At 33.5% G+C, this 13,655-nt stretch overlaps 1 protein-coding gene across 3 annotated transcripts; it reads left to right on the top strand.

Annotated features, from left to right (window-relative positions):
* Nucleotides 1-602: 602 nt before the first annotated feature.
* SMAD5 (SMAD family member 5) lies at nucleotides 603-13,373 on the top strand. 3 transcript variants are annotated; one of them, XM_044661947.1, is made up of 6 exons: nucleotides 603-1,082; nucleotides 1,779-2,030; nucleotides 6,120-6,228; nucleotides 9,141-9,364; nucleotides 10,748-11,004; nucleotides 12,735-13,373. In XM_044661947.1, exons 1-6 carry the CDS (start codon nucleotides 680-682, stop codon nucleotides 12,876-12,878), a joined length of 1,389 nt encoding a protein of 462 aa, XP_044517882.1. In that variant the 5' UTR covers nucleotides 603-679; the 3' UTR covers nucleotides 12,879-13,373. The 3 variants fall into 3 exon arrangements, with proteins under 3 accessions (XP_044517882.1, XP_044517881.1, XP_044517883.1); XM_044661946.1 differs by having other exon boundaries at nucleotides 6,120-6,239; nucleotides 9,143-9,364; XM_044661948.1 differs by lacking the exon at nucleotides 6,120-6,228 and having other exon boundaries at nucleotides 9,143-9,364.
* Nucleotides 13,374-13,655: the final 282 nt, after the last annotated feature.

Genomic DNA, 13,655 nt, shown 5'->3' with positions numbered 1-13,655 from the left:
AAAGTGCTCTCAGTTTTTTGGAAGAGACAGAAGTTAAGCAGTTCTATTTTCTAATACTAAAATGTGGGATATGCTTGGAGAAGCAACAAAACTGATCAAATACTAAGGTTAGTGTACCTCTCATTTCTGTTTAAATTTTTTTTTTCAGATAATGTACTTCATTAAGAGTGTTTGGATGTGTAAGCAGTCTGTTGTGTTCAAACAAATACCAAATTAAAAAAAAATTAAAATATTGTAACTAGAATGTATGTTATCTGTTATAATATATAATCTAAAGACCATTTTGTCTTTTAAAAAAATGTATATTGGATTTTGTCCTGTTGAAATTAAAATGTTTTAGGATAGTTCAAGATTATAGTAGCCCTAAGGAAGGTATAGATTTCACTCATTATATGTACTTTGACTAAAATCTGGTGTTATTCTTAAGGCCAAAAATGCATATACATGTACTTGTAGATTTTTTTAAAAGTTCTTACAATGCTTATCCTGATTTATTTTTTCTTTAGGATACACCTGATGCAGGAAATGCTGAGTCTTCATGAAGATAAATCGTTGTTCTCCCATTATTGGTTACTTGGTTCTTCTATAGAAAGATAGCATATCATTTATCATCTGTGATAATTGCTTCATATTAGACACTCATATTTAGTAGTAAGAGTTTCTTAAAGATTTATATCAAATGACGTCAATGGCCAGTTTGTTCTCTTTTACTAGTCCAGCTGTAAAGCGATTGTTGGGCTGGAAACAAGGTGATGAAGAGGAAAAATGGGCAGAAAAAGCAGTTGATGCTTTAGTAAAAAAGTTGAAAAAGAAAAAAGGTGCTATGGAAGAACTAGAAAAAGCACTGAGTAGCCCTGGACAGCCCAGCAAGTGCGTTACTATTCCTCGATCTTTAGATGGACGACTACAGGTTTCTCACAGAAAAGGTCTACCCCATGTTATTTACTGCCGAGTCTGGCGTTGGCCTGATTTACAGAGTCATCATGAGCTGAAGCCGTTGGATATTTGTGAATTTCCCTTTGGATCTAAGCAAAAGGAAGTTTGTATCAATCCATACCACTATAAGAGAGTGGAAAGTCCAGGTATGTTTTAGATCTTTTTTTTTTATTCTGAGGGGAGAAAATTAGGGCAGAAGCATATTTGATTTTATTTAATGCCTTGAGGTTGCTAGAGATACAGTGGCTAATTAGTCCAGTATTATTCTTGTGTTTTTAGTTTGCAAATTGGTGCTTGTTCTATTGAGTTTAGTTGTTTTCTAACATTTTCATTTAGCATACTGTTAAATTCCTAAATTTATCTTGATTTATATGGGATGGACAGGCCTTTAGTGATAAGATGAGAAAATCAAGTCTTTGAAAAAAATAAGTTTAAAAGTGACAAATAGGAAAAATAAGTTAATAATAGCTGAAATATAGATCTCTTCATAGTTTGCAAAGAACTGTGCCTGTTGTATCTTATTTGAATTTGACAACTAGATTAGGCAGATATTATAGGTAAGTATCATCCCCATTTTTCAAGTGAGAAAATGAGACTTTAGAGAGGTGAAGGGACTTGCTAAAGATCACTTAGCAAGTAATTGTTGGATGCTGGATTTAACTCGGGCCTCTTCTGTGTCACTCTCTTGAATAATTCTATAAGGTATACTTTCTTAAAAGACAACTTTTTTCATGTGTAATATTTCTAAATCCTTAACCTTCTATATTTATTAGCCATGGTGGTAATAGTATGAGTATTTGTTACAGTATTTTTGACAACTGTCCTTTTTTTTTATATTCCAGTTTTACCTCCAGTATTAGTGCCTCGACATAGTGAATTCAATCCACAACACAGCCTTTTGGTTCAGTTCAGGAATCTAAGCCACAATGAACCACATATGCCACAGAATGCCACATTCCCAGATTCTTTCCAGCAGCCCAACAACACTCCTTTCCCCTTATCACCAAATAGCCCTTATCCTCCTTCTCCAGCTAGCAGCACATACCCCAACTCTCCTGCCAGTTCTGGACCAGGAAGTCCATTTCAACTTCCAGGTAAGAATTAATTTTATTTGTTCTCTTACAAATAGAATACAAATACAAATCTAAATACAAATAGAATAATTTCTTTACTAGTTACTTGCTATTATAAATATTTATATGACCTAAGGGAGCTAGAATTAATTTTAATTACTGAAGTAGTTTATTTTCATTTCAGAAAAATTAAATTTGGTTCTTCCTTAAAAAAAATTTATTCTGAATTTAACAAACTTCAGAAAGGGGGAGAGTAGGGATATGTTAGAGAGAGAGAATATTTCCATATACAAAGTAGAATAGAAAAAATTTAATGTGGAACTATGAATCTCTTATAGCTTGCTTTTTCTTTAAGTATATATAAGGAATATATAAATATATTTAATAAATTCAACATTACAATCAGTGTGCCTTTTCAGAAGTGATCATAAAAATATTTGATCTAAAATATTTCTATTAGGAAATACTAGGTAGTTGAGTTTATAATAAGTATTTTCATGCAGTTCAAACTTGGTTTTTAAAAATCAGCAGTTTTATTTTTTAGATAATTGGTAAATTATTTGCTTTGACTAGCAAGACAGTGATTAATAGATCATTTTGAAAGGCCACAATTTGCATGTTATTTTCTATTTATGGATTTATAAGCAAATGTCAAATGACTAATCTTCATTGAGGTGAAATTTTTTTCATTGCATTCCATTCATAGGAGAAAGTGAAATGATAAACAAGAACACACTCTTAATTGGTTTTTTAATATAAATCCCTGATCATCTGCTTGAGTCAGCACTGTCTACATTTTGACCTGGTAAATAATACTTAAAAGACCTCCCTTTGGGCAACAAAATAATTGAGATAGAAAGCTGATACTTAGTATGTAATCCAGTTATCACAGTATAATAAGAGTGTATATTATAAGATTTCAGCAGCGAGGGTTGAAACTAAAAGTTCAGTTAAGCATGATATCTTCATTTGTAAAACAAGGATAATAAAAATAGCAGCTACCTCTCAGACTTATTGAGAATCAAAAGAAATAGTTTTAAAGTGCTTAGCATGATGCTTGACACTTGATAAATACTATATGAATATTATACCTAGGATTTCAGGTAATTATAGTAAGTTTTCTACTTGTACTAATTTTTTTGTTTTTGAATCCTTACCTTCCGCCTTGGAATCAATACTGTGTATTGGTTACAAAAGAGAAGAGTGGTTAAGGGCTAAGCAGTGGGGGTTAAGTGATTTGCCCAGGATTACACAGCTAGGAAGTGTATGAGGCCAAATTTGAACTTAGGGTTTTCTGTCTCTGGGACTGGCTCTCAGTCCTCTGTTATCCAGTTGCCCCCTGTACTAAATTTATGAAATATAAAAGAATTCTTTAGTAATAAATTTGTATCTTACTTTATTTACTTTCACTTAAACAGATTCAACAAGAAAATGTGTGTGTGAAAGTGGAGGAAGGTAGAATGGTAGGGTGGATGGGAGAAAGGAGAGAGGAAGGGAAAGGAAGGTAGGGGTCCCAGCCCAGGCAGGGGGAAATGAACCAGAGCCCTCAAATGAATGATCAGAGAGCAACTTTAGGGTTTGAATAGCTAGGTTTTATTTTAATTAGAAAGGGAAAGGTCTAGGGAAAACTAGGAGGTAGGAAGAAAGGGGAAAAGGTGCCAGAAGAGAGAAGGGAGTCTCAGGGTAGAGAATGCTGCTTCCAGGATGGAGAGAGCTAGCCTGCCTCCATGGTAGAGAGAGCAGAGCTCAGGGTCAGAGGACCCAGCCAGCCTCCAAGGTCAAGAGCATGAAAAGGTGCCAAACTTTCCCTTTTATACTTTCCCTGACACCTCCCCCAAAGGAAATGGGAGGTGTCAGGGGAAGTTGTAGCAGAGAGAGACCTGGGAGACGTAGTCTTCAGGGCTTAGAATAATTTCAAATGACACAATATGTAAGAATAAATAATAATTACTGCTTCGTGTTTTCTTTATGTAGTTTTAATCCGAAGTGTTTGGTCTTTGATGTTCTCAATATTCTTTTCTATGATATCAGATTATGTTTATTGCCAGCAGCATCTTGAATGTCTGAGTACATATTAGTAAAAATTAATAAATTTAAGGTATACACAGTTTTATTTATTGATACGGATAAGCATTAATTACCTGAGGTGAAGGGGGTGATGGAAATGTATGGATATGATCATGAGAAGATTTGGATACACAGGCAGAACTATGACCTTAAAATTAAGAATAAGCATCATTTGGATTCATATATTGGGAATGTGACCAGAAAAACAAAGGAAAGTAGGACATAACATTTTGAATTAAGAAAGGTGGTATCCATGACCTAGGCTCAACTCATATTTTAAGTGATGGAACTGAGGACCCAAAGAAATAAGTCATCTTATCGAAGTCATACAAATAGTAAGTGAAAAAACACCTGTGTCATTTGATCGAATCCAGTATGAATATGAGTTCTCTATTCAAATGGGAATACCTTAGATAACAGAATGTTGTTTGTATGTCTGCAAGTCACTACACTTAAAGGAAACTTCTTGTCATAAAGATCTTGAAGGAGATTAATAATGTATTTTTATTATGGACAGGGTAGGAGAGGGATACCAATCACATAGTAGCCCAAAAAAGTAAAAAGATTTTGGAAATAGAAAAAATATTATAGACATTATATTATATCAGTAAAAAAAAAAATTATAGACATGACCATCTCTGACTCTGTGCTCACTTACTAATGGCTTAAGGTATAACTTTGCAGTATGGATAAAGTTTAGGTAGGTATCCTGTCACTGAAGATGGATGGGTCTTTCCAGGATCCACAGCAATTAATCCACAAATAGATGAAGACAGGGAGGAGCTGAACCAGCTTGAAGGTCCACCCTTCAGAGCTAAGATCAATGCTCAAACCTGAACTTCCTCACAGGATAGATGACTTCTTGTAAGAGACAAATCCACTTTCCTGGGCCCTTCACTGAGACAGTTAAACAAGCATCTAACTGCTCTCAACCATAACAGAGTCTTTCTTTCCAGGATTAGACTTCCTTCTTAGCCACTATTCCATCATTGGAACCTTCAGGTCTTGCCTGACAGCTTGTCTGCTATCTTACTTAAATGTCTAAAATCTTAATTTATAAATTCGCCTACAGCAGTATAAAGGATAGTGGTTTGTCCCTCAAATTATCTGTGACTTTTCTTCAGCTTTCATATAGTGAAATATGTCAACTCTTGAAGGAATTATACCATTAGTACACATTATTAGACAATTTGAATAATGTAAGCATTGGGTTTTTGAATGAATTTTGATAGTCATCTTTAACATTTTAGTCTCACAGGAGTGCAACTGCAACTGGATCGTTCAGTGGATTGAGAGCCAAGCCCAGAGATAGAAGGCCCTGAGTTCAAATCTGGCCTCAGACACTTCCTCGCTGTGTGACCCTGAGCAAGTCACTTAACCCCCATTTCCTAGCCCAGTGATGGGCAAACTATGACCGAAGGGCCAATGCGGCCCCCTGAAATGTTCTATCAGGCCAGCTGCGCAACATTATTCCTAATCTGACGAATACAATGAGTAGGATACAATACAATGAAACTTTGAAAGAGTTGCCTTAGAAACAGGCTGACAGATGAGCATTTCTTTTCCTTTGGCCCCCTCTTTTAAAAGTTTGCCCATCACTGGCCTAGCCTTTAACCACTCTTCTGCCTTAGAACCAATACATAGTGTTGATTCTAAGATGGAAGGTAAGGTTTAAAAAAAAAATAAAAGAAGCACTACATTCACAATGGGAAATTTCTTCAAATTAACTTTAAAAAGTTGTGATTCTAAGTATAAATTAACAAATAATTAAGAAAAAAGCTTGCACAGTAAAAGACTCATTGCCTATAATCCTGTCTATAGCAAAGACTGCTAAGAATCCATAGACAGATGAAAATTTGTGATTTTTATATTGCCTTTAAATCCTTATATTTCTGCCTAAAGATTGTACATTTTGTAAGATTTTTCTGTAAAAATAAACTGAGTAGATATGTTTCACCAAGGATAGTTTTATATGCTTTCTTGAAACTTGGGAAAACCCAAACTTTATAAATACTGCATTAATTTTATTTTTTTTGCTCATAGCTGATACTCCCCCTCCTGCTTATATGCCTCCTGATGACCAGATGGGTCAAGATAATTCTCAGTCTATGGATACAAGCAATAATATGATTCCTCAAATTATGCCAAATATATCAAACAGAGGTAAAAGTAAACATGTCGTTCTGTAACTTTCTTTTTACCCAAGTAATGACTATTTGGAACTCCTAGTGAGGAAACTCCCTCTACCAATGCAGATCCTGCTTTGTAACTTAGTTTTAGAGAGTTACCTGGGGGCACTGAGAGTATTAAGTGTTAGATACCAGAGTTGTACCCATATTTCTTGACTAAGGCCAGTTCTCTAACTACTCTGTCAACAAGAATAACACTGATTAGATTGAATATTTTAATATTTTCCCTTTTAAATTGACAGCTGTTAGAACCCACTTGATTTTATTTTATCTTGTAATGTTTTAATAATGCTTTTTATGGGGGCAACTGGGTGGCTCAGTGAGAGCTAGACCTAGAGATGGGAGGTCCTAGGTTCAAATCTGGCTTCAGACACTTCCTAGCTGTGTGACCGTGGGCAAGTCACTTAACCCCTGTTGCCTAGCCCTTACCACTCTTCTGCCTTAGAACCAATACACAGTATTGATTCTAAGATGGAAGGTAAGAGTTTAAAAAAAATAATGCTTTTTACCTGCACCCTTCTGAGAACCCTCTCATGACAAGTTTAACAAAACAGAATAAGAAGTTGGTAACTTTTTGGTGAAATATTGATTATTCTGAACCATAGTTTATCACATCTCTGAGGATAAAAGTATCTGGGATATGATAGCAGTATATCACAAAGATTTCTACCTGTGGTATATGTGGTAGAAATATATCAGAAATGCACAGCTGGTTCAATATTGGGAAAACTATAATAGACCTTTTCAATAAGAAAAACATCAAAAATCATGATTATATCAAGAAATGCAGAAAATTCTTCTGACAAAGTAAAAAACTTGTTCCTTAAAAAGGAAACACAAACCAGTAGAGCATAGGATTAAATGGAACTTTAGAAATAAGTAATATTTATCTAAAATATAGAGCAAACATTATTTGAAATGGAGGCAAAAAAGCCTTTTCAGTAATATCAGTGGTGAAGTAAAGATAACTATTATCGACATTATTATTCAATATTTTACTAGAATGCTATCTATAGCATTATGGCAAGAAAAATAATCGCGGGAATAAGAATAGGCAGTGAGGAAACAATATCACTTTTTGCGAATAAGATGATGATATGCTTAGAGAACTTTGGAGTATCAACTAAAATAGTCAAAATAATTAATAGTTTTAGCAAGGTTGTCAGCTATAAAATAACTCTTCACTCCCAAATTCATTAGCATTTTTGTACATTACCAACAAAGTCCAATAGGAAGAAGTGGAAAGAGAAATATCAGTTAAAATAACTACAGATAGTATACTTGGAAGTCTGCCTCCCAAGACAAACATAGAAATTATTTAAACATAATCAGAAATCACTCTTCATTCAAAGACGCATCCAAATAATTGGAGAAATACTAATTGCTGATGGGTAGGATGGAATTAATATAATGACAATATTACTTAAATTTATTTTCTGAGTGTCTTACCTTTCAACTGCCAAAGAATTACTTTGTAGAACTAGGAAAAATAATAAAAAAATTCATCTAGAGGAATAAAAGATCAAGAATATCAAAGGAATCGGTAAAAAAAAAGTATGAAGGAAGATTGCTTAGCAGTACCAAATCTCAAACTATAATAAAAGAACTGTAATTGTCAAAACAATTTGGTACTAGATAGGAAATAGAATGGAATAGATTGGGTATACAATATAAAGAAACAAATGAACACAGTGATCTAGTGATTGACAAACCCCAAAATCTTAGTTACTGGAAGAAGAACACATCATTTCAAAAAAACATGGGAAAAGTGGAAGTGTAATAGGATCAGAACTAGGCATAGACCCAGCATTTTATACAGTCTACCAAGAAAAGCTCAAAATGGATTTAGACAGAAAGTGTCTTAAAGTAAGCAAACTAGTGGAACTTGGAAGAAATAACCTATTAGATCTATGTATAGGGGAGGTAAAATAGATAATTTTGATTACATTCCACAAATGAGACTAATACAGTCACAATTAGAAAAAAAGCAGGGATCTGGGGGAAAATGCTGACAGCAAGTTTCTTTGATAAAAGTCTCATCCTGAATTGATAAATGATCAAAGGATATGAACACAAAATTTTCAGAGGCTTCAGAGAAAGAAATCCAAGCTATTACTAGTCATATAAAAAAATGCTCCAAGTCACTAATAATTAGAGAAATGCTAATTAAAATAAGTCTGAGATATCACCTCAAATCTATCAGATTGACTAAATTGACAAATGATAGAGGGAATGTGGGAAAATAGACACACTAATTCACTGTTAGTGGAATTATGACCTAGTCCAACCATTCTGGAAAACAATTTGAAACTATTCCCAGAGAGCTATAAAAAGTGTGTATACCCTTTGACCCAGCAATACTTACAAAGCCTGTACCTCCAAAGGATAAGAGGAAAAGGACATGTAAACAAAAATATTTATTGCAGCTCTTTTTATGATGCAAAGAATTAGAAATTGAAGGAATGCCCATCAATCAAGGGATGGTTTGACAAGTTATAGAGAGAATTAGAGTGATGGAATACTATTATGCTATAAGAAATGATGAAGAAGATTTATATGAACTGATTTATGAAGTGAACAGACCCAGAGAACAGTTTATACAATTAAAAGCAATATTGCAAAGAAAGACTGATCAGTGATCCAAAACTATCCCAAAGGACTCATGAGAAAAAATCGTTATCCACCTCTAGAGAAAGGACTGAGATTCAGAGTGCAGATTGGAGCATTTTTTTCCTCTTTATTTTCTTGTCTCCTTCCTTTTTTATATAAAGTTTTTTTAAGTTTCCTTTTTTATTTATTGAAGCTGCAGTAAAAAATTCAGAAGAATTTTTTTTTTGTGAGATGTTAATTACTTCCTTATGATTGATTCATTTACAGATGTCCAGCCTGTTGCTTATGAAGAGCCCAAGCACTGGTGTTCAATTGTGTACTATGAATTAAACAATCGAGTTGGAGAAGCTTTTCATGCATCTTCAACAAGTGTTTTAGTTGATGGATTTACAGATCCTTCCAACAACAAAAGTAGATTCTGCTTAGGTCTTTTGTCAAATGTTAATCGTAACTCAACAATTGAAAACACCAGGCGGCATATTGGAAAAGGTAATGCTATGACTTGTGGCTTTTGCGATCATCCAGCTCAAATCCTTAATTTTTTTTACAGTGGAAGAAATTGAGATCCAGAATGAAAATAACTTGCGCATAATCATGTAGGTAAATAGCAGAGCCTAGATTCAGTACCAGATCTTTCAATGTGAAATCTAAATTGCCTCTTTAATAGTTTATGATTTGTACATTTGGCGCTAGAAATGACTGTAGAAGTAATCCCTTTATTTTTTTAAAGAAAGAAACTGAGTACTGGAATAATTAAGTGCTCATGGTCACAAAGCTGGTATCAGGTAGAATGTGAATCCTGGTCTTCCTGACTTAAGACCTGTATTTTTTTCTTACCAGTAAGTTTTTGTTTGTATTTAGAGCTTTTGAATTGAGGTAACTGATTTTAAAGTTTCTCTTGTCTGAGAAAAGTTGGAAGTATATATCTAATATCAAAAATAGGCTTCCTTGAGGCTTTTTGGCCCCTTGTTTTTTGTTTACATCTTGAGTAAACAACTTCTTACCAGTTGTGATGAAAAGTTATGCATATATATTTGGGTTCTTTGACCAAGGAGAATAAATTCTTTTATTTGCAATATTAACTATGATTATGTACCCAATGATATATTAGAGAACATTCACTAAACTATTAGAACAATTGTAAGAAAAAATTTGATTTTGCAAGAAAAGGATTTTTATTTCTGTTATTCACTGAGACATTAGGGAAAAAACTATGTATCATTTTCTTTTCCTGCCTAAATAGAGTAATATAGTCAAGGTGCTTATAGGATAATAATTTGAATCAGCTTGATATAATTCTCAGGTGGATTTTGTGTAGCACTTTCTTATATGTTTTGCCAGCTTTGCTCTATTCATCATACTCTTTCATCACTTATGTACCTTGGGGAATGAAGTAATTTTGACATACATCTACCCCAAAATAAATTAAGCCATTTGTTTGAATAAATTATATAATAATTTTAAAAATTACTGAACTTGCACACCATTTTTTCCCATTAGACAAAAAAATAAAGTAGTAGCAAAATGCTTCAAATTTCTGTTTATAAAGTAGTTGAAATAGCACCTGAAATTGTTATTAAGGACTTGTTTTAAAGGCCTTCTTTGACATCTTTCCAGAAAGATGACAAATGACAGTTGAGGGCGAAAAGAAGGAAATACAGAAATAAAAATATCAGAGTAGATACAAACTTGGAATGGTTGGTTGTCCTTTGAATATGACTATAGATCTCCTCCGACTATATAAATAATAAAATATTGCCATCTACTGGTTGCCTACAACTCATGTTACATAAGCTAAATAAAACTTCACATTGATAATCTTTATAATCAAAGTTTATTAAAATATTTATTTTTAATGGATTTCTTTACAAGGGGTTCACCTTTATTATGTTGGAGGGGAAGTCTATGCTGAATGCCTGAGTGACAGCAGTATATTTGTACAGAGTAGAAACTGCAACTTTCATCATGGCTTTCATCCTACCACTGTCTGTAAGATTCCTAGTGGCTGCAGCCTAAAGATTTTTAACAATCAAGAGTTTGCTCAGCTTTTGGCACAATCTGTCAACCATGGATTTGAGGCAGTCTATGAACTCACCAAAATGTGTACAATTCGAATGAGCTTTGTAAAGGTGAGTAGATTTTGTTTTGACTTGATTTGATTGACCACCTGGTGCTATTGTGCACAATATTTGATTTTCTGCAAGTCCTAGTGGGAAAAAAAAATGACAAATTCCATTATTCAATGAATACGGTTGAGATAATGATTATTATTTCTATATTTTCATATAATATATATTTATACATAATATGTTGATATAATGGCAAAATATATGTATTTTTGATATTACTTAATATAAAATGCCAACAGAAGGCATTCCCAAATTTGTTGTCATGTTCTAGATCAGTGATGGGCAAACTACGGCCCATGGGCCAGATGCAGCCCACAGAAATGTTCTATCCTGCAGGCTGCGGGACATTATTCCTAATCTGACAAATACAATGAGTAGGCTATGACACAATGAAACTTCTAAAGAGTTGCCTTAGAAACAGACTGACAGATGAGCATTTCCTTTCCTTTGGCCCCCTCTTTAAAAAGCTTGCCCATTACTGTTCTGGATTATAAAATATAAAGAGAAAGGTCTTAAGTTTAACTACTGAAGAAGCCATGTATGGTTGGGAGCTCTATGGGAAAATAAGTAACCCTGCTACCAGTAATTTTAATATATTTCCAAAATGAGCTTTTGCCTTAAAAATTGTTTTGTGTTTTCAAGTGCTGCTTCCTTAGGGTGACACAAATCTGAAGGTTTTAAAATGAATGCGTAAGCCTTACGAATAAGTGTTATTTCATGGGTAAAATTGAGAAGAATGGTTTCATTTCAAACTACCACATAAGCACATTAATGTGGTGTTTCATTATGTTGAGGACAAAGTAAGAAAAAGCATTACCAAATACTCTTTTTTTTTAGCCTTCCCTTTTCTGAGGGCTGATTGGATTATTACTCTTTCACTATGCATGTAGCTGGTATTGTTTTATTTATAATAGTATATTGTTGAGGATGTTTTTCTTTTTATAAGAAGACCAAAGATAACTAAGAAAATGATTTTATTGTGCTATTTTTTTATGCCCTCTTAACTCACCTGCAGTTTACCTGGATCATCACTTCTGTATGCACAAGAAAAATGGATAGGGAAGTTAGCAAGAACATATTTCCCTTCTATTAGCTTCTGTTAGTTCAAGTTAAAATATTCTGAACTAGAATTACATAGTTTTTTTCTACCTTTAAAGGGCAGTGACCATCTTTTAACGAGTCATTTACCTGGACTAATTTATTTAAGACTTTATTCTAGTCTTTAATTTAATAATACCTCATAACTCTCTTAAGATTATAAGTTGTAAAGAAATTGCTGATATATCTTAGTAAAGGAATTTACTCACTAAGAGTACTGTGCATCAATGAAATCATAAGTCTGACCCCCTCAAAAAATCAGTTTTATATATTGTGAGGACTGAAAAGAAAAACTGTTTGACTCTCTGGATCTCTTTATAAAACTTTATTCAAGGGGGAAAAAAACCACCCAAGTTCCCTAGCTAAAATTAACTAGAGCTCCTCCCAATTCAGGATCAATCCCATGCCAGGAAATAGGGAGCATGGTCCCTCCCCTAGCATGAGACTGGTCCACTCAAGACTAACCCCACGCCAGGAAGTAGAGGGGAGGCACCCCTGGGGCATGCACAATCTTTTAAAACCTACAATATCAAAGTTAAAATGGTCTTATATAAGAAAGTTAAAGTTGCCTATCAAAAAAAATATACTCTGTGGTCTGAAGAACTCATTATAAAGTTTATTAATCTTCATAGGGCTGGGGAGCTGAATATCACCGGCAAGATGTTACCAGTACCCCATGTTGGATTGAAATTCATCTTCATGGACCTCTACAGTGGCTGGATAAAGTACTTACTCAGATGGGCTCCCCTCTTAATCCCATATCTTCTGTTTCATAGTGCTGAAGTCATATCTTCAATTACTCTTTTAGTGACCTTATTTTAATTTTAGAGAACGCTTCTGTATGGATACTGTGAGCTTAAATGGAAAACAGATATTATAGCTTATTTTTTTCAACCTACTTGTGACCAATATATTTGTATTTTGTAATGAAAGGATATTACTGTTTTTACTCATGGTTATGTTATAAAAATAGTAGTTGGAGACTCAAAAATGGCCTGAAAGAAGCCCAGCAAGTATTTTGACTTGCATACATATAAAATTAGTTATTTGATTTTGCATTTATCTTAAACTAGAACATGCATTTATTTCAGTGTTACTCTAATTTTTAAATGAAACAAAAAGATCTTGATCTCATTAGAGTGTGAAAATATCTCTCAGAGGGCATGTTGTATTTCTTTTTTTAAAAAAATATTGTAAAATGTGTGTTTTAGTTAAAGGAATTCCATTCACTGTTCTGTAGTAAATCAATTATACTTTTATAGATGAAACATCATAAAACTTACATTTATTGCCTTTAAATATTTGCCTTATACAATAATGTGACTTAATGTATATTTTGAAATACTTAAAAATTATTACAGACAAGTGGTATCAAATATGTGACAATATTGTAGTTGTGTCATAAACACTACTTGTATATAGCTAGATGACAATTACAGATTTTGGTCTGCTTTGATTATGTTTTTTTGTAAGGATTGTAATTTAGATAAGAGTAACCTTTTTATTTTGCACTTTTATGGGTGAATATTTTTAGTGTAGCCTTTGACAAAGCA

This window comes from Gracilinanus agilis, chromosome 2, assembly GCF_016433145.1.
Source record: "Gracilinanus agilis isolate LMUSP501 chromosome 2, AgileGrace, whole genome shotgun sequence".
NCBI lineage: Eukaryota > Metazoa > Chordata > Mammalia > Didelphimorphia > Didelphidae > Gracilinanus > Gracilinanus agilis.
The sequence above is the reverse complement of the archived record's forward strand: the minus strand, read 5'-3'. Positions and strand labels throughout refer to the sequence as shown.